At 38.3% G+C, this 22,711-nt stretch overlaps 1 protein-coding gene across 2 annotated transcripts in view; it reads right to left on the bottom strand.

The window, feature by feature from the left end:
• The window catches only part of galt (galactose-1-phosphate uridylyltransferase), a 189,408-nt gene that overhangs the window by 143,026 nt on the left and 23,671 nt on the right, over window positions 1-22,711 (bottom strand). For both annotated transcript variants that reach the window (XM_067433716.1, XM_067433717.1), the window contains exon 7: window positions 9,281-9,403. In XM_067433716.1, the coding sequence (XP_067289817.1) occupies window positions 9,281-9,403 (123 nt within the window). The remainder of the gene's footprint in view (window positions 1-9,280; window positions 9,404-22,711) is intronic.

The raw sequence follows: 22,711 nt of genomic DNA, 5'->3' as shown, positions 1-22,711 counted from the left end.
AGGCCCTGTCAGCCAGAGCTGTTCCATGATAATAGGAAATCCCAGGTCGGGGAGGGAAGCCCTGTGGTGCGAACGAGATGAGTCATTGCCATTTCCTCCGATGCGCTCGTGACAACAAAAGATTTCTCACCTAGAATCGGCAGTGAACCAAAATTGAAATGGAATATATCCAGCACATTAGAATACAATGGAATGGCATTTAATGATAAGAATGGAACAAAATGAACACAATGGAGGCTCTGAATTCTGGTGCACCAGAAACATACATGTGGAATTGGCTTGTTGCAATGTAATAAATTCAAACCTGATTCCAAAAAAGTTGGGACACTGTACAAATTGTTAATTAAAAATTAATGCAATATTTTACAAATCTCATAAACGTATATTTTATTCAAAATAGAATATAGATAACATATCAAATGTTGAAAGTGAGACATTTTGAAATGTCATTACCAAATGTTGGCTCAATTTGGATTTCATGAGAGCTACACATTCTAAAAAGGTTTGGACAGGACAGGTAGCAATAAGAGGCCGGAATGTACATATAGGGGAAAAGCTGAAGGACTAATTTGCAACTTATTAGGTCAATTGGCAACATGACTGATTATAAAAAGAGCCTCTGAGAGTAGGAGTGTCTTTTAGAAGACAAGATGGGCAGAGGATCACCAATTCCCCCAATGCTGCGGCAAAAAAATAGTGGAGCAATATTAGGAGTTCCTCGGTGAAAAATTCCAAAGAGTTTGAGTTATCATCATCTACAGGGCATAATATCATCCAAAGATTCAGAGAATCTGTAAGCAATCTTTGTGCGTAAGGGTCAAGGCCGGAAAACCATACTGGGTGCCCATGATTTGCGGGAATGCAGAGGAATACTACTGTAATGGAAATCACAACATGGGTCAGGAATACTTCCAGAAAACATTGTCAGTGAACACAATGCACTGTGCCATTCGCCATTGCCGGCTAAAACTCTAAAGGTCAAAAAAGACTGTTATAAAAAGAAGAGGGGATTCAACACAGTGGTAAACATGGTCTTGTCCCGACTTTTTTTGTGATACGTTGATGCCATAAAATTTAAAATCAACTTATTTTTACCTTTACATTTTCTCAGTTTAAACATTGATGTCATCTATGTTGTATTATAAATACAATATTACAACTTCCACATCATTGCATTCTGTTTTTATTCACAATTGTACAGTTCCCAACTTTTTTGGAATTGTGTATATCAAAAAGTTTGTATATCAGAATTGGGAATACAATACGTTTTTGGTGGTTAAGAGTTTTTAATGTTTTGAAAGAAGTGTCTATGTAACAGTTATTTTCTGTGGTATTATCATGGTGTTTTGTTTTTTCTGTTTGCTTGTCTGCTTGCCTGTGTTCACTTGTGAGTTTCCCTGCTTGTTAATTAGTTCCCACACCTGTTCAGTTTCACATTGATTACGGCCCTAATGTATTTAAAGGGTTAGTTCACCCAAAAATTACATTTATGTCATTAATGACTCACCCTAATGACTAACCCTTTAAGCCCAGTGTTTCCTTAGTTCCTTTGTCCGGTATCATAAATGTTAAAGGGAAAGTTCTCCCAAAAATGTAAAATAGAACATGTTTTACTCACCATCAAGTCATCATAGGTGTATATGACGTTCTTCTTTCAGACAAATACAATCGGAGTTACATGAAAAATGTCCTGGCTCTTCCAAGCTTTATTATAGCAGTGAATGGCTGATTTGTTTCGAAGTCCATTAAAAGTGCATCATGAGTGACGGATCTGCATCCCAGACCCGATAGCAGGCGTAAACTCATGACCCTCACACTCTGACCGCTTGATTAGCTTTATTTTTCATTTTTATTAGTAATAAATACCTCTCTGAGACCTGACGACACTGTTTCTGTCTCTGTTCAATCACCTGCATAGTTTAATTGTAGGTGCACTTTATTTTATTTAAACCTCATCACATGTACGTTTAAAATTAATCCATAATTAAGATTTAAATCTGAGTTTAAAGTTACGGAGCAACAGGATTAAAGTTAATCCATTTTAAATATAAATTAAATCCAGGATCAAAATGATGGTTTAAATGTAATCCTGCTTACTTTTAAACAAGGTTTATTATTAGAAAAACCTTGATTTAAACTAGATTTAAGATTAATCCTTGTTGGTGAAACCCACCATTTGCCTTAAAAAATGTCTTACCAGGTATGCGAGCCATAGGATTGATAGTGGAATTTGTGGGAATGGAGGAAGATCCCACCCCCACTTTCACCACTAAGGGTGAGCTGAAACTGACCTCTGTATGTTATTATTGGAAAACAATGTTTGCATGAATCTCTCTCCCCCCTCCAGCTCAAAGTTTCCTGTGTGTCCACTGGTTCCATCCAGCTCAAACTTGTGCGTCTCCGCTGGTTCCATCTAGCTCAAAGTAACATGTATCTCTGCTGGATCCATCCAGTTTAAAGTTTCATGTGTCTCTGCTAGTTCCGTCCAGCTCAAAGTCTCCTGCGTCTCCACTGGCTCCATCTAGCTCAACGTCTTCTGTGTCTCTGCTGGTTCCATCCAGCTTGAAGTCTCATGTGTCTCTGCTGGTTCCATCCAGCTTGAAGTCTCCTGTGTTTCTGCTTGTTCCATCTAGCTCAAAGTCTCTCCGGTGTCTCAGCTGGTTCCATCCAGCTCAAAGTCTTCTGTGTGTCTGCTGGTTCCATCTAGCTTGAAGTCTCCTGTGTCTCCACTGGTTCCATCTAGCTCAAAGTCACATGTATCTCTGCTGGATCCATCCAGCTCAAAGTCTTCTGTGTCTCTGCTGGTTCCATCTAGCTTGAAGTCTCCTGTGTCTCCACTGGTTCCATCTAGCTCAAAGTCACATGTATCTCTGCTGGATCCATCCAGCTCAAAGTCTTCTGTGTCTCTGCTGGTTCCATCCAGCTTGAAGTCTCCTGTGTCTCTGCTAGTTCCATCCAGCTTAAACTTTCATGTGTCTCTGCTGGTTCCATCCAGCTTGAAGTCTCCTGTGTCTCTGCTGGTTCCATCCAGCTTGAAGTCTCCTGTGTCTCTGCTTGTTCCGTCTAGCTCAAAGTCTCCTGTGTCTCTGCTGGTTCCATCTCGCTCAAAGTCACATGTATCTCTGCTGGATCCATCCAGCTCAAAGTCTTCTGTGTATCTGCTTGTTCCGTCTAGCTCAAAGTCTCATGTGACTCTGCTGGTTCCATCCAGCTTGAAGTCTCCTGTATCTCTGCTGGTTCCACCCAGCATGAAGTCTCATGTGTCTCTGCTGGTTCCATCCAGCTTGAAGTCTCCTGTATCTCTGCTGGTTCCACCCAGCATGAAGTCTCATGTGTCTCTGCTGGTTCCATCCAGCTTGAAGTCTCCTGTATCTCTGCTGGTTCCACCCAGCATGAAGTCTCATGTGTCTCTGCTGGTTCCATCCAGCTAGAAGTCTCCTGTATCTCTGCTGGTTCCATCCAGCTCCTCCCTCCCTTGGCTCCACCTGGAATCGTCTTGACGGCTTCACCAGGCTCCCTTGTCCCTCGGGCTACACCTTGGTCAGACGTCACTCTGCCTTTGTCCGCTATCATCAATGTTAATGTGGTCGTTTTTACGTTATCTCCTTTACGTTATTTATAAAATACTGTTGTTACCTACTCCTTCCGTTATGTGCAACCAATCGTGACAGTGTTCACCAAGGCTGCATATATTAAATAAAAAATATGGTCAAAATTGTAATATTATGAAATATTTTTACATTTTAAAATAACTGTTCAGACCCCTGGTGTCTATAAATGCTTTTCATTGACTAAAAAGGAAGTTTTCAGCTCTGAAACACATTGGCCTGCATGGAAATGAGGAGCTGTCAATGGTCTTGCTTTGTAAATAAACCCTTATTGTCTATAGTTAACCAACTACAAGAACTATGTTAGTTTTAAGTCTGAATACAAGTTAGAAAGAGCTTTAAAATATGGACCTTCTTGAATTATTGACTAAACAATCGCCCCCTAACCACGCACCACCAACAAAGCCCCACACCTTTCCAATTCAAGCACTGCACATGATCCTTCAGAAATCATTCTAATATGCTGATTTGCTGCTCAAGCAACATTATAAATGGAATTATAAATGTATTCAGTTTTACGTTTGATCATTTTAAAGTGCCCTTGCTGAATAACAGTATTCATTTCATTAAAAAAAATCTCTATATAAAAAAATTATAATTCCATCACAGTCCTCATAATCTTCACTAGGGCTTTAGCCGAGGGAGCCTATAAAGAAGCATCGCCAGCATTTACAGATAAAAGCAAGGAGAATGTAGTCTGGAATAAGGAGAATGCAGGGCGCTTGACTGATGGAGTGTGCACTGGGAAATATATCTGACAGAATACATTACTGGTCACTTATTACAGATTCTGAACACAAAAAAAAATAGTAAATAAGAAAATAAATAGCACAACTTTTAAGAGTCTTTAATTTCTTAGTTAAAAAGGGACTGAATTATAAGGTGTAAAAACAATTATAATAATTAGAGTGGAATATAATAATTATAAGCTACATAATGTTTCCTAAACTTATGTTAACAAAAATGTTAATAAATAATAAAGCAGTGTATCTTTTTTTTTTTTTTTTCTGGGAATTGAACATGTTTGCATGACTTTGTTGTTGTTAATGCCATGCTCAAACTTTATAAATTAAGTCATTTTTAGTTAAATGAACTGGATTATAATGTTATGAAGTGTCCTGGGGCCTATTCCATGAAGCTGGTTTTGCTGGCTAGCCAGATATGTTGAAGCTTAGTTTGTTCCAATCCTAGGTTTTAGGTACCATTAAAGTGGTTTGGCTTTTAGCTGTGTTCATCTTCATAGTAACTTATGCTCTACGGCTAACCTGCTCCAGGGCAATGAGAGACGATGAGAGAAGTACATGCGCGAGAGATCCACTTCCGGCGCTTTCCGCGATTGCGCAGACAAAAGCCAGAACGCGCAAATGTCACAACAGGAAACACACACGCGCGCCCTCGGATCAGTCGGCCGTAGTGGTGTACAAGAGGTAAAAACGATATAAATACTGTTCGTTTTCTCACACAAAACGCTCGTTTCATGTCTTAGGCCATCAGTGTGTACTTACGATGGAGGATTGTTTAATTTGGACTTCTCTGTGTATGCTCTTTGAGGTGGTGACCATAGACCTGCATTATGTGAGGCACAGACAAGAACTGTTTGACCTAAAATGATCAAAATTGAAACTACTGGGGAAACAAATACTCCTACAACTCCTACAAATTAGTTATTATAATAACTAATACATTAGTTATTTTAGTTAAATTAATGAAAGCGGAATATAATGTTATGAACTCTTCTGGACTACATAGTATTTACTTTTTTAATACAAATAATTTACAATAGAGAAATAGTGTTAAAACATTAACAATAATAATAATTAATATTATTATTATTATTAGTAGTAGTAGTAGTAGTAGTAGTAGTAGTTAAAATTAAAGTAGAATATAATAGTATGAGCTGTCCTGGACTCCATGTTTTTTTTAATTATTATTATTAAATTAATGTTTACAAAACTAATTTAAACAAAATTATTAAAAATATAAATGATTCTGTTAACATACATTGATTTTGTTAATTTTAATGGGATTTATTAAAAGTTAAATATAATATAATGAGCTGTCCTGGACTATATAATGTTTAAAAATTCATGTTTAAAGAACTAATAAAAATAAATAAATAAATAAATAAATAAATAAATAAATAAATAAATAAATAAATAAATAAATAAATAATATATTAACAATTTTGTTAAAATACAATATAGTTATTCATTTTAATCAAATAATTTAAAGCGGAATGTAATATTATGAACTGCCATGGACAACATACTGCATTCACAAGTATTTTAACACTGAGGAACGGAGCTATTTTAGCATGTGTAGCCTACTTACAAACAACACATCACTATAAATCACATTTTCCGCCCTCTACTCTCACCGTAAATGCATTTATCTTCTTTCCCCCGCTCTTTTTCCTTATTACCTATGATTTAACCAAGTTCAAGTTATGTCTGCCTCATTATGCTAATGAAAGCTTTTTCTCGTTGCCTTCCATGCTTGGCTAGCAGAATGTGCTGAAGTGCGAGAGCAGCGGAATCGGGCGTGTGCGCTCAGCACTTCCCTGCTGATTCGGCATGCCATCAGCATCCTGCCCTGTGCGATATAATGATCAGGGCCCAGGTGACACACAGAGACACAAGCAGCATACTAGAGATCCAGCCGCGTATGCTAATGCCTCCAACGCCCCCTTGTAAAGCACGACGCAGTGAGTGAGGCGGCATAACCGTTTACAAGGGGGGCGTTGCAAACGGAGAGAACGCAAACAAAAAAAAGAAAACTTTTTATGGTACAGTGATGGACAGGACTAGACACAATCTAAGGACCTTTTCCACACTGTTTTATAGAAATCAGAGGACTTTCGGACTGAAAGTTTGTAAAATGTATTAAAAGCACCCATGGGCTTCACTAGGCCCTTTTTAGGGGGGGCGTCAGCCTTTAAAACATAAGAAACTGGCGGGAGGCTTCAGCTTCGGATTCGTCCCATCTTTTAGTGTGTGTTCTTCAATCCGCAGCGGCGCTGAGCAGAGCGCATGTCAGAAGCTGAGGGGTGTGCGTAAATCTGAGCCTCATTGGTCTGTCACCGCTCGTCAATGTCAAAATATTTGAGAAAACCAATCAAAGATTAGGCGGGCTTTATGTTCACACAGAAGCTGCTGAGGCTGAGCTCGAATTTTAACAGCGTAACTCGACGTGAAGTAAGGTAAATGTAAGCAGCTAAACTAAACGTTAATGTTTGACAGCTGCTGCTTTAAGTCAGAAATGTTAAACAAAAGACAAAAATATTCATGTAAATGAATAAACTTTTGTCTAATTGCGCATTTTTAACTGAAAATATGCCTATGTATAATGTAGGCCTAATTAACAAACAATAAATATTATATTGTATAATTAATACAAATAATAATATATTGTAAATTAATAGAATTCCAATTGTAACCTTCAGTAAATAAAATACAAAACTCAACTTTTTTCAGCCTCTATTGGTAATAAGATTAGTAAGGAATGTGTATACTGTGAATTAATTTAATAAACAGTACATTAACGCGTCTAAGAAAATTGTATTCATAAAACATATAAATATCAGTATGTCAATATGTAAACCATGTTTACTTTTTCACTGAAGAAAATAGAAAAACTATATCAGTCGTTATGAGGGGAAGAGAAAGGGCAAGATAAAAACAGAGAAAAAGAGAGATGTGGAGATAAGAAAGACAAATAATCTAATGCCCAGTGACATGGTTTTCAAGCTATTGTTATCTAATTTGTTGGCCTTCAGAACATCTTAAAATGCACATATGTAGATCATAGAAATTACAATTTTCTCAGGAGAATGTGTTACTAAAGTGTTACCTTTTTTCCATAAGCCTACCCTCACTGGGTAGCCTAGAAATCTAGACGCACACTAGTGGCAGCAAATCTAATCTGCCGCGAGTGTCTAGCAACTCTCAATACAGTTCTGAGCTGTAAAAACCAAACTCTGGTCAGGCCAATCGCATCGTGTTTAGAGTCGGTGGGCGGTGCTTAACATAATGACGCCAGAGTTGCGCTTGCGTGCTTCTAGTAAACACAGAAGCTGGCGAACGGCGGTCTTTGGAATCAGCTTTGAACGCGACTCTGGAAGACTTGGAGTTAAGCTTTTCTCTGAGAAAAGAACGAAGAACGGCACTGAAGTCATTCTTAAAAAGGGAAGATGTGTCTGGAGTTTTGCCGACTGGATGCGGTGAAAGTTTAATCTATCACGAGCTCCGCTTCACGTTGCTCTGGTTGGTTGTAGCACTATCCAATCGCGTGCAGAGGGAGTTTGAAAGACAACCGTTTATGCCGCCCCTCGGATTGAGCCCTGTCAATGCTGAGTTTCCAGACCAAACATCTTGATGTGGGTCTGGCTTGTCAGGCTACTCACTGGGGGCTAAGCCCCCCTAAAATGAAAATCCTAGAAACACCCCTGAAAGCACCTGAGAATACTACATAACACAATCTAAGAAAATGTATTGTTTTCTTTGTTTCTGACCCATGAAACCTTGTAAAAACAGTGCTTTAAAAATTCCAGGTAGGTCTAACAGATAGGATATACAGAAATTGAATAAAGTTATCAAACATCACATTTTTCACTGCATAAAAACGATCAAATCAAATATAGATTAATCCTTATTAAAGCTACAAAAGCAGTGAGTGATTTTTCTCTTTCTTCTGTTCTTTGATTATCCTTAATGACAGACATCACAGCAGCGGGTTTATTGGGCTGCCGTCACTTTAAGACCAGCCAGACGTGACCCGGATCTAACACGCATCCCATTTTCGCACAGCTTTTTGCGTTCATTTAATGCTTGCAAGAATACTCCACAAAATGGGAATTTGGGCATAACTGTGTTTATGTCCATTCAAGAGCTGCCTGAAGCGTCTTTCTGTGGGGAGGGGAGATTCACAGAGGCGCCAGTACTCAACTGCGTTCCCTTTCATGCCTTATTGCACTTGAATGGTTTAAAAGCATTTCCATGAATAAGAGTGGGATCATAAAAAGTAACGCTAGCCAAAGGACGACAGGAAAAAATGTATGCTGCATTAATTGCGTTAAATATTTTTGAAAAGCATTGACGCGTTGTTTTTGACTGCCCTAATTTAATGAATAAAAATAATGCAATGCAAATTATTGCATCAATCTTTTGAGTGATGACAACTTGAAATTGTTTAGCCAACAAACTACAACAATTTGTTGATTTCGCTCACACAAAAAACAGCACAGCACATGCTAAATGTAAATTATTTAGCATGTAAATTGAATAAACAAGTATGATACGTGAAGATCTCTAGTTGACACGTGAAGATCTCTAGTTGACACTTCACGTTGTCCTCTACAGGTTAGATGGAGTACCACAACTTATAAAGTGCATGACTCAAACGGGTCCATATGGGCACGCAAGTGCAATTCTCCAAGTCTACCAGCTGAAAAGCCCCCAAACCCCTTTAAAACCATCAAAACAACACCATTTTGACCAGCTAGGTGGTCAGCCAAAATCAGCAAACCACCTCAGACAGGTTTATGTTGTTTTTATTCTCAGCAGGGTTTTCAAAGCACTCTCACATAGTTGTTGTGAGAGCCTTTATCTATAGGGAGTTTTTTATACTGACAGACTGCTGAACGCTATCAACTGTGTCTTATGTGGGTGTATTACCTGTGCTTGTGCCTCCATCCGAGCGTACTGCACCAGCATCGGCTCTCCGTGCTTCTGCATGAAGTCTCTCTGACAGCGCTCTGCCAGTGCCGGCTCATTGGGAAGAAAATTGCTGGCCCAAACCTGGAGATAGAAACAGGAATAGCACAAAGATGTGAACCTGTGTGGGTAGTCTCGCTAATCAGAATCTGTTGCCACAGATAAAAACTTCAGAATAGCTGTCAGGGACAAAACAATTTGTTTTTTTAAATAAAACCCTCTTCCAGCTATAAAAATACTGCAGGCCTGTATTTAACAGATGCAAACTGATAATGAAGCGAAGTACGGAGTGCATGGAAAGCGATCCAATTATACTTCGCAACTAGTGGAGTTGGTACTTAATCGATAACATTTCTCCCAACTTTAGCCTTGTAGAGATGATTTAGGGATGGCAATTGGAAAAGACATTTTAAAACATTCATCTTCCCAACCGCCAAAGACTTCCCAGTGCTGCCCAGAGAGAGTTCTGACAACCTATCCAATACATCTTCAACAAAAAAGGGTGGAAAGAGAGATTCTGTTTCCTCACCACCAGAGCTCCCACAAGAGCTCTCCATTCACACATCTTCCTGAGGAAAGAAAACTCGGTCATCATTCACTCCCCAGACAAATGTGATTGTATGCATAATGATTTAGAGTTTCTGGGAACTCAATTTTAGCAATTTAATCCAGAGCCACACATGCATCTGAAGGCTCTCTCAAGAGTCCTTATCACGAATTTACCACTGAATTGTTTGCAATTCATAGTACATCAAAATTAGAATGTTAAAAAAAAAAAAAAAACAGTCCCTCGTAATCACAACAAAAATCTCCCTTCCAGTAATAAAAATAACTAGAACCGTAAAGCAGCCCTGTATTTAACACGCCACCGAAGCTCAGAAACAGATCAAATTATACTTTTATTGCAACTAGTGAAGTTGGTATTTGGTGATAACATTTCTCCTATCTTTAGCCCTGTAGAGATGGATGACATAACAGTTGCAAGAAAAGGTATGTGAACCACTTGCAGAATCAATGAAAATGTCAATAATTTCAAGTAAATAAGAGATATCATAAAAAAATAGCATGCCTTTTGTATTTAGTACTGTCCTGAATAAGATATTTTACATAAAAATTATTTACATAATAGTCCACAAGAATGAATTTATATTAAAGAACCATGTTCAAAATGTTATGAAACATTGATTCTTAATAGTGTGTGTTGTCCCCTGGATGATCCACAGCTTTTTCTTTCTTTCTTTTTTATGGAGCTAGAAAAATGACAAAATTATCTGAATTTGAATTGTATAAATCTGAATTATTAACAAGTGTAATCTAACAAAACAGAATATTATGTTCCATTTTACATGTTGAATTTTAATCTTAAAATGTTGAATATAGAAAATTTACAATTGAACACATCTGAAATGTTTTTATGTCGAAATTGTACATGTATTTTCAAACAGCAGATATTTTTTTCTGAATTAATAGACTGGAAATATTCAGTTTTTGAAAATACAGATTCAAGATTTCAGATGAAGAAGAAACTGCAGAAATTCAGTTCTTTAGGCCAGAAGTCATCATCAGGGAAGAGTAAAGGATGTCAGAAAAGTTGAACGGAGCACCATCTGATCATTTCATTTCCTTTTTGTAATGGAATAAAGAGCCCAGGCCTACATGACTTGCTAATATTTTAAGAATACAAAATTGACATACGTCAAACCGCGACTGGCTGCGTGTTCAGTGCTTACGTTAAAATTGTTGCTGACCAAATATTTTACTGTTCCAATCTTTTCTTTATGGATAGTAAAAAGTTGCATACAGGACAGTAGAGCTGCTCTGTGTCCACGCCCATGAGCTTCGTCATAAAGGCAGTTACATACGGTCCTGTCAGACAAACTGTCACACTTGTGATCTTCTGATTAATATTTCCTAATTTAGTAATAGTCCTATTATTCTGAAGTGGAACTGAACATTGGTCTGTGCTTTAGCCTGCTCTTCATTGTCCATTGCAGCCTCACCACACAGATTTTTCTCCGCACAATTAAATAAAACAGGCCGGGTGCTGATTAAGAATTCATATATCGGATATACATTTTTTTCTGTGAAACGCGTTAAGTTGCACAGAAGAAAGCCAGAGGACCTGCCCTAGTTTAAGAAGCGGTAGCCTACTACTGCTATTCATTCGGGTCACATGACGGCACTGTAGCTTTGCGCCGCCATCTTTACGACCGACGGTCTGAGTAATGCCTGCAATATGTTATGCTGTTGGCTGCAACAACAGCCTGAATGAATAAATGAATTATACTTTTGCTCTTTGGAGGCTTTACTGCCGTGCGTTTATGAGCTCAAGTGTTTTCTGGGATGATCTGATCTTTGATGTTTCAATTAATCAAAAATAGGTCAGGAAAAGTCAGGGATATTCGGTTTTGATCAATTTGGTTTCGGGAGTAGAAATAAAAGCCCGCTAATTTAACTACACAGACAGTGAGTGCGTTTACATGCACGTTCCGATTATGCCTAATAAGCCAATGAACATGGTCATGTAAACGCCGTAACCCGTTTTCTTTTATCGGAGAAGAAACGGCGTGTGGCCAGCAGCGAGGCGAGGGACCGTGATAGCAGGCCAGTGGCGAGTGACAATGAGCGGCAGCTGCGCGACACACCGGTCTCGTCTCACGGCGGAGCGAAGAGCGTGGAAGACGAGAGAAGACCAGGCCTGGATTTATGTTATGTTTTATTATTTGTGTGCGTTCAGTCGTCCGTGCGTAGTTTTATTGGATTAAAAGTTTTTGAATGTTCGCCGGTTCCCGCCTCCTTCATTCCCATCTACGAACCCTGTTACACGGCGTAAGCATAAACCGGTCGACACAGGCCGTTTTTTGCCTCTCACCCTGATTTTGCGCTGCATGTAAACGCATTAACCTGCTTTCTGTCGGCTTATTGAAGTGCGAATGTGTGATAGGTGACAAAAACGCAAACTTAGAGCAGATTTAAATGCATCCAGCGAGTGTTTTGCATGAAGTAAGGACATGTTTCACAAACGCAGACTCTTTTAAGACCCAGATTTATAATTTATAAAATTATAAAAATGTGTTCTCATCTCATGCAGCAGAAGTAAAAGAGGTTCAGTCAAAACGCTGCATTTCTAACTGCATGAGAGAATATTAAGAGCCGAAAAATAACCCGCTGACACGGTGCAAGCCACAGCATATTGATATGCGTCAGTACTCTTGAAAGCCGAATTCAAGTGATCCCCACTGTATGAGGAGGGGTTATATACAATATATATTGTATTTAATAATGTACAAAAATAGAAATTTTCTCCAGGTATTTCTGTCTGTCTCTCTCATTCATATAGGCAGTTCGGGCGGCTACCGGGCGAGATTGGTCGTAAATATGGTGGCGTTCTATTTAGTAGTGAGGTAGGTGGCATCTATGAATAAGACTGTTATTTTGTTGAACAGACCTGGGCTGAATCCGAAATCCCCCCCTATACCCTCAATTCAACCTCACACTGCAATAACAAGTGTAGCTAGAGCCGATGTACACTCAACGGCTGCTGGACTTCACACACACATTTTCATTCAATCGTTCAAGTTAACTGTATTTGTGGGCTAAAGTAGGGAATAGTGAATGAGTGTTTAGGGGGCGATTTTGGATTCAGCCGTGGAGAACGCCAGATGACGTCAAATGCTGAGATTTTCTTCACTAATCAGCGATTTGTAAACCACGCAAGAAAAATGAGAAATCTGTCCGAAATCTAATTTTCCATGCATTAATCTAAACTAAAGAAAAAAGTATAAAAGGGGTGTTTGATATCTTTATTCCATTACAAAAAGGAAATTAAATGATCAGATGGTGCTCCGTTTGACTTTTCTGACATCCTTTACTCTTCCCTGACTTTCTGTAATATCTAAATTTCTACGGTTTGAATTTTATAATATTGAATTTGATGTTCTGAATTTCTTCTTCATCTGAAATCTTGAATCTGTATTTTCAGAACCGGAATATTTCCAGTCTATTAATTCAGAAAAAAATATCTATGTCTATACAATTTTGACAAAAATAAATAAATAATAATAATAAAAATAATTTCAGATGTGTTAAATTTCAAATGTTCTATATTCAACATTTAAAAATTCAAATTCAGAACTATGTAAAATGCAAAATAATATTCAATTTTGTTAGAATACACTTAATTCAGATTTATACAATTCAAATTTAGATCATTTTGTCATTTTTTTATACTCCATGATTTTTGTGATGGTTGTTCATGTTTCCCTTGTTTTGTCCTGATCAGTTAAACTGCCCAATGTTCTTCATAAAAATCCTTCAGGTCCTACACTTTATTCAGTTTTCCAGCATCTTTTGCATATCTGAACCCTCTCCAGCAGGGACTGTATGATTTGAGATCCATCTTTTTACACTGAGGGCAACTGAAGGACTCAAACACAACTAATAAAAAGGTTAAAACATTCACTGATGCTCCATAAAGAAACGATGCATTAAGAGCCAGGGGGTGAAAACTTAAATTGTACTTAATTTAGTAAGTTAACTAAATTAACTTACGGCCCGCTCTCATGATGGATCCATGTCCTGATTCTGTTTACGCCAAATTCTGACTCATGCCATCTGAATGTCTCAACTGAAATCGAGACTCATCAGACCAGGCAACATTTTTCCAGTCTTCAACTGTCCAATTGTGGTGAGCTTGTGCAAATTGTAGCCTCTTTTTTCTATTTGTAGTGGAGAACCTCGGTTGTAACGAGTGGTTATTTCAGTCAAAGTTGCTCTTCTATCAGCTTGAAACATCCGGCCCATTCTCCTCTGACCACTAGCATGAACAAGGCATTTTCGTCCACAGGACTGCCTGGACTGCATTCTTTGTAAACCCTAGAAATGGTTGCGCGTAAAAATCTCAGTAACTGAGCAGATTGTGAAATACTCAGACCGGCCTGTCTGGCACCATCAACCATGCCACGCTCAAAATTGCTTAAATTACCTTTCTTTCCCATTCTGACATTCAGTTTGGAGTTCAGGAGATTGTCTTGACCAGGACCACACCCCTAAATGCATTGAAACAACTGCCATGTGATTGGTTGATTAGATGATTGCATTAATGAGAAATTGAACAGGTGTTCCTAATAATCATTTTGGTAAGTATACATTTTCAATATTAATGTTTGATCATGGCACAATAACTACATTAACTAATTATATTCATAAGTAATTTGCTTTAACTTTAGATGCCAAAGTATATTTAACCATGTATTTGCATTAACATTAACATTAATAAATGCTGTTACAGTAGGCCTATTGTTTGTTATTTCTTTATTTCATTTATCTTACCAATTTAATCTTATTGTAATATTTTACCATTTATTGTTATGAAAAATACTGTAAAACAACAAGGTTTTGTAAGTTGTACTAGTTATTTTGCAATTTGCTCAGTTCCAGCAATATGGCAATTACCTTCTAAAAAAGACTGAAAGAGAAAAGACACAAGCTTGTGAAATGTCAAGGTCACACACTCACTCACACAGCCTTTGCATGTTTAATCCAAACATCCACTAGAAATGAACAGGCCGAAAGCAGCGACATCATCTCCTTCAGCTGCCAATACACCTGCCAACCCCAGCGTTACGAGATCGCTCATCTGAGACCAAAGTTATACCCAATAAAAAGTTAATTTGATTGCTGTGGTTATACTTAAACTTTTAGAAATGCTTCCAACTGCATTCACTTCACATTTAGAGGTCTAATAAAAAGACTCTTTTCAACAGCAACGGGTAAATTTTTCCAATAGATGTGTCAATTAAAGTTCAAAACGCTATGAGCGTTTCATCATTGCAAACTCACCCACTGTTGTCAAGGATTTCTCAGAGATGACAACATCGTAAACAAAACAGGATGAGACAGTCGGAAAGAATGCTTTTGACAATGACTCATCGAGCTACATGAAAATGAGTCTGCTGTGATATGTGGCCTACAAATGCCAGAATGAATTTTCAACATTTTGAGATATTCCCTGCGTGCGCGGTCATCGCTGACTAATGTGGCATTAGAAGTTTAAAGCTCACAGTCAATCAATGAGAAGCTAATTCTAATTCTTGTGTACGTTTCCGTAATCCATCATAATCCACGAGGGAGCAGTTGTTGTAATCAAGAGACAAATTTCTGTTTGCCTGCTGCCAAAAATAATTTTAAAAAGCAACTGTGAAAAGGAGCTCTCTTGCTAAATGATAAATTAGGCTCTCTGTGAGAACCGGGAAGTTCTCCTGGGTTACTGATTGCAAATATAGAAGAATTTCCACACTCTATTTTAAAACACGCACTTCCTGCAGAATCCGATGTGTACCTCTGAGAGATTCTTTGACCTCGGTTTTCAGGCGAACCATTGATTGGGGTCTTAGAGTCAAGCTCCACAGCTCTAAATGCACACGTGAGAGCTCTGACCTCTCGGGTTAAACAAGATTTTGACTGAAGTCTCACATCAAAAGACACAAATGACTGAATATACTCTATACTATATCCCAGTTCTTCTGTGACTATTAAAACTGGGATAGAACTACTGACAACTTTTCTTTGACGGATGGTTTTTTACAAAGTTAGAAACTCAAACCCAGCAAGTAAAGCTGAATGACTTAAATGAGGGGAAAATGCATTGTAAAAAGTGGGCAACAGAATTGACAGTGAATAGTGAATGAGGTCAGCCAAGAAGATTCAATATTATGAACAGTTGAGGTAAATTACACTGATTATCTCTTCATCACAGCACCTGTTTTCCTACAGTGATCCTACCCACTAAAAGGTGCCAAAAAGATAATCAGTGGCAGCAAGTAAACATTTTGTCCTCAAAGTTGATGTGTTAGAAGCAGGAAAAAAATGGGCAAGAGTAAGGATTTGAGCGAGTTTGACAAGGGCCAAATTGTGATGGCTAGAGGACTGGGTCAGAGCATCTCCATAACTGCAGCTACTGTGGGGTGTTGTGGGTCTGCAGTGGTCAGTATCTATCAAAAGTGGTCCAAGAAAGAAACAGTGGGGAACCAGTGACAGGGTCAGGGGAGGCCAAGGCACATTGATGCACTTGGGGAGCAAAGGCTGGCCTGTGTGGTCCGATCAAACAGATGAGCACCTGTAGCTCAAATTGCTCAAGAAGTTAATGCTGGTTCTGATAGAAAGGTGTCCGAATACACAGTGCATCGCAGTTTGTTGCGTATGGGGCTGCATAGCCACAGACCAGTCAGGGTGCCCATGCTGAACCCAGTCCACCGCAGAAAGTGGCAACAGTGGCAAGCATCAGAACTGGACCACGGAGCAATAGAAGATGGTGGCTTGTTCTGATGAATCACGCTTACTTTTACATCACGTTGATAGCCGGGTGCGTGTGCATTGCTTAACTGGAGAATATATGGCACCAGATTGAACTATGGGAAGAAGGCAAGCCAGCGGATGCAGTGTGATGCTTTGTGAAACGTTCTGCTGGGAAACCTTGGGTCCTGCCATCCATGCGGATGTTACTTCAGCACATACCACTGACCTAAGCATTGTTCCACACCATGTACACCTTAAACGGTATTCCCTGGTGGCTGTGGCCTCTTTCAGCAGAATAATGTGCCCTGCCACAAAGCAAAACTGGTTCAGGAATGGTTTGAGGAGCGAACAACGAGTTTGAGGTGTTGACTTGGCCTCCAAATTCCCCAGATCTCAATCCAATCGAGCAGATGTGCTGAACAAACAAGTCCGATCCATGGAGGCGCAACCTTGCAAATTACAGAACTTAAAGGATCTGCTGCTAACAACTTGGTGCCAGATACCACAGCACACCTTCAGGGGTCTAGTGGAGTCCATACCTCGATGGGTCAGTGCTGTTATGGCAGCAAAAGGGGGACCAACACAATATTATATCATATTGTTGTGCCTGATCGGTGTATATATTATTTTATATGTAACTTTTAATAATAATAATAAAATAATAAAAATGAAGAACATAATAAATACTTATATTTAATAATAGGATTTTTTTATTTAGAATAACATTTATCCATGAATTACTCACAGTAAGTGCAGTTAATGTGCATTAAGAAAATAAAATGTGTCAATAATTAATTCCATGTGGATTTTGAATATCAGTGAAACCAAATAATGACCAGAGAAATCAGTTATAAAGATTCAAAACATGCTAGAGTTTAAACAAGACAGACACCAGCGGCCAAGAGTGTTGAAATCATCAGAAGAAAGAATGAAAATGACTCATTAGATCACCTACACCCAAAATCGCTGCATCATTTAGGGACTTGGATGAAGTGTTTTTCCCCCTGCAATTCACTTTTATAATGCAGTAAAAATTAAATTACACTTGAGAAAAATCAAGGTTGTTCTTTTTAAAGGCCTCAACAATGAGACCCATTTCCAACAAACATCTGGAACCGAGCAGCACTTTGTTTGTCCATGTTTATTCTGCTTTTCGAGACAGTGGGCCAAAATGTCTGAGCTTGCTTGGATTTCTGAAAATGATGGATTTTGAAATGAAAATGAATCATTACTCGTGGGTCACATCTCCAATCACCTCATCATATTAAGGGAGATCTCTACGTTGGGAGCTCAGAAGTGGCCAGTGTCTGCATTTAAAACAGATGAATTCAGGAGGCTTAGAGAAGACTGAAGGATTCAGTGTTTACAGAATATGAATCACTTTTGGATGGTTTTCAAAGATGTTTTTCCAAGTCAAGTTCCCTGACATTGTGGGGAAACTGTGGAGCAGAAGCACACCTGCTGTTCACCAATAATTAGGCAATTAAGATTTACTTAGTGCAAAATTGTGTAACATCAAGCCTCATTCACATAAGCAGAGCAAATGTCTATGTAAATTGTTCATAAAAATATGATTATGTAAATCATTTGAATACTCCAATGATGTTCCCTGCATTTCTGTCAGTGCCACCGATGCTGAATCTACAGCGCAAAACATCTTTAGTGTGTAGACATTCTGTGAGACAGACATTTTTGTTTATTATAAGGATACAACTAACTAATCTAATTCCAAATGAGTCTTATGCATATTCTTTTTAGGCAATAGGGTCACTAGAGAACCAAAGTATTTTTTCTTCATGAACAATAATTGAATCTCCAATGACTCAATAAGTGCAATTCACCTTTATTTTAAATGGTGGCAATGTCTAATACACAATGATGAAGTGACATATCACTCATAGTCACCTCAAGCAGAAAACAAAAGAATAGGAAGTACCATCAGCAAAACTTGAAATGACTCAGTGATTAACTGAAGAACAAGTACTGAACGCAATCAAATATTACTGTCACTTGATAGCGGATCTGTTAAAGCAGCTGTCAGCGATCAAACTATTGATTTTGAAGATGTTGAAAAAAATGATAGTTTTGAGAATGTTTGAGATGGTGAATATGAGCCGGATGCTGAATGTACTGGGAAAAGAGCTCTGACTAGTGCAGTGGTGAAACATCTGCTCAAACTGAACTCTTCCAACCTCCAAAAGGTAACAAAATATGTTTTAATTCAATATTTTCTGCTTAAGGAACGTTTTACTATTACAGCAATTAAAAAGCCATTTGTGTTAGATTTAGATTCGAAAATGTAATAACATTCAAGCATTTAAGGGTTAATAAAGTATCTAATAAAGACTGTTAAAAGTCCACAAGAAGTCTATGTAAACACTTTATGCAAGAACTTTTAAAAGCATTTATTATCAAAATTACTAAAATACATTTGTAAATTATTATTGTTATTTTTTACAAATATTTATTCCTTCAAACTGCAAAAGTTCTTTGCAAAAAACATAATTGCCCTGCATTAAACATAAAAAACTTACTTTTAGTGTTATTTGGTATTAAATATACACTTATAGTATTTGCATTTCTTTAATTCATATTCTGAAAAAAAAGGTTCGAATTTGCTTAATTTTTTTACATTCAGTTTTCATTTTAAATACGTTTTTTTTAGATATTTCTGTTGTGCTTTTGAAATTTTTAGTAGTTTTATAAGCTCATCCTACTCATTTGAATAAAGTTCAATTGTGCTCACCTTTGTCCCATCACTAATAGTCACTCACTGCTGATATAAAAAATTCTTTCTTACTGGCCCTAAACATTTCACCTGTAGCATACACTGTATATTTCTTTATAATTCCGTTCCATCTGTCGATCTTGCATGCCATTTCTACTTTATGGTAATCACAAAAAAATACTTGGCATTATGCAAATGTGAAAAAGTAAACCTGGTTGTGTTCACCTTATAAGTGTACCTAAATGTGACCTTGAATGACTAAACGTAAGCCACTCAGACCACATTCCAATTTGGCTTGGTTTAAAGGAACAGTATGTAAGTTTCGCCACTAGAGGTCACGTAATCAAATCAAAGGTGTAGCTTGACGATGCTGTGAATGAGCGTGGAATCATGGGAGTTGTAGTCTTGAGGTCCATTATCGAATCCATTCAGCTGATCTCTGGGTCATTGATTTATGCCAAAAGTGCTTTCGCTATACCCAGAGATGCTTTGCTAGACCTAGAGAATGGATTCGATAATGGATGTCAAGACTACAACTCCCATGATTCCACGCTCATTCACAGCATCATCAAGCTACACCTTATTCAAGTGACCACTTGAATAAGTAAGGGATAATGTACACCCAGCCGGCTGTTATCGCAGAATAAACCCCAACAGAGTAATCAGGACCCCGGCGTGAAGCGGAGGAACTTGAGGCACTGCGTAATATCATTGCACCGCTGCACCCATGGTACAGCAGCAAAGTTCCTTGATTATTATGCAGTAATGAGAATATAGAAATATATTGGCCTGGAAAATTGCTACTTTTCATTTTCTGTCAGTCTTAGTACACTATGTAAATACAGAAGAGTCCTAAATAGGAACAATATCGAAACTCGTTGGTCATTTTTGGAGTGAGATGCTAAAAGTACTGCCGCTAGATCCAGAGATGAGCTAAATGGATTCGAAAACTGTTTAACTCTAGGGGAGTTGGAAAATTAGCCTGTTTTCAAAAATAGTGGCGTGCTCCTTTATAGTTTTATTAATGTTACAGTAGTATGAAGCAGGACGCACGAGTGCTAATGAGAGACCTGCACAAAGCTTTTATTATGCTTATGCCGCTGTCGGTCGTTCGTACTTTCTGTTGCGTATGTGGGGTAATGCAGCGCTGTTCATACTAAAGCATACTAAATATTTGAGTGTGTTGAAAGTTATGTTAAAATGTTACTCTGTGCGTTCGCTCTGTGACTGGTATGAGAGATAAGACTCATATTAATAAAAACAGGATGACTAAATGACTGTTGCTAAATGCAATGCAATTAATTCGGAAATATATTGAATGATGGAGAAAGCTCTCTCTCATTATGCTATGTTAGCCACTTGACAAAATAGTGTTGTCTCTGAGAAGTGGTAAAATCGTTACTCACGGTGAATCAAGAAAACCAGAGAGTCAAACAATAACTAACTGTTTTGAGCGGTATAACAATGGTTAGTTTTAAAAATAGTTAAAATCATACATATTTTGCTTTAAAGGGGTGTGTAGTTGCGATACAGTTTTTTTAGAGCTATATGACTAATGCTGTGGTCACACACACACTGTGGTCTGTACAAGACACTCTTAAAAAACGCATCTGCTCCCTCAAATAGCCAATCGTCCATAACAATTCTAACATGAATTGTCACATTTTGTTCTTCACCAGTTATTTACACAGCATTTCATTCTTCTCATGTTTCATTTCATGAACAAGACCCACTGAAGATAAAATCCTTCTGGTTATTTTTGCGGTTGTAAAACGCTGTCAGTGTGAACATACCTTAAGTGGGGTGTTTGAGTACAGCAAGTCAACAGGTTCTCCAGCCCAGGGTGACGACTACCGTACTTAAAAAAAGCCCTCTCGGTATCATCATTTTCATAATTGCCTTTGCGCCGTTCACATGAAGGCCTTTAGTTATGCGTACTTAATGACAGCGCTATTCCCTCCGAGCTCCGTGCAACCTTTGAGGCTAGAAAAGTTCACACAGGTAAGCACTTTACTCAGAGAGCTATTGAAAACGAGGCCGGTGTGCTTATGCATTAAACATTAAGCCCCAGTAGACGACAAAAGAGAAAAACACTCGTTTAATAGAGTCCATTTTCCCAATTAAATATCTAAAATTAAATAAAATCCTTTGCGTCGGGAAATCATAAAGCCCATCTCTATCTCTATCTCTCTCTCCTCACTGTTTTGGTCCGTTTGGTCAGCGGTGTGTGTGGCGCTTCATGCAGCTCCTCAGTATTCCGGCTGCTGATTTGAATGTCAGGAGTGATAAAGTAGGGGTCGGGAACGAGGGATGGACGGAGCGTTGGAGGAGGGGGAACTAATCGTGCAGTCCTCACGCACCCGTCCCAGAGCCCTAGAGGCCACATTTATGAACCTCTGCGAAATAAAACGCCAGACAGCGGTCCATCACTTTAGAACAGCGAAGCAAGAAACGTAAATAAACACGTCTCACGGTTAGTAAATATTCTAGCAGTGACAACATCAGAGATAATAAAAAGAAGCGAGGTGCTATGACTTTCAGGCCTGAGCCGGAGGCGATATTTCGGAATGCTACAGTTCTCCGGAGTTTGTATATGCCTGTTCTTAACAGATGGCTCAGATGATTGACGCTTCCTGACGTACGCTTATGCTATTTATTTCCTGCTTGCGTCGGAGCCCACGGAGAGCGGCAGGTTGACTTGCCGTTTCAGAAAGCATCAGCCGGAGTTCCAAGAGAACGTCAATCACAGCTCACAACTGACCGGCAATCTCTCTCCTTGCCATTTCTCTGCTATCGGCCTAGCTGCGTATGTAAATTCATAGATAAGACGACATTGTACACAATGTGTTGTGCTGGGATAAACCAGAGATGCCGTCACTGGAGTTGGTTTAGGAAATGGAGTAGAATCCTAAAAAAAGAAGATTGTTAACTCTTTTATTCTTCATTTATTCTTTAATGTATAACCACAATTGTCCATCAAGCCATATTGTTTGCTGTTGGTTCTCAGAGAATGATAAACTGCGTAAACTGTGCTCTGGATTTCAAATTCTTGAAAATATCAAGAAAAAAATATCTGTGAAAATATCAACTCAAGTAAAAAGACCATCAATGGATTTTTCTATCAGCTGATAAAATCAATAACCACGAGACGACTAATTTTAGTTGTCAGATTTGCATTTCTTATACATTTTTTAAAAGGGAATTGGTTAGCAACCAGCTATCAAATGTGATTTGAAATTGTGTATTAGTTTTATTACAAATTTGCTAAATGTTTGTTTTCACTTAATAATGTTGACACTTATGGAAGCCTGTTTCCACCACTAAATAAAAAAATTAAAAGAGTAATTGCGACTAAAGTCACAATTCTG

This window comes from Pseudorasbora parva, chromosome 23 (assembly GCF_024679245.1).
Source record: "Pseudorasbora parva isolate DD20220531a chromosome 23, ASM2467924v1, whole genome shotgun sequence".
Taxonomy (NCBI): domain Eukaryota; kingdom Metazoa; phylum Chordata; class Actinopteri; order Cypriniformes; family Gobionidae; genus Pseudorasbora; species Pseudorasbora parva.
The sequence above is the reverse complement of the archived record's forward strand: the minus strand, read 5'-3'. Positions and strand labels throughout refer to the sequence as shown.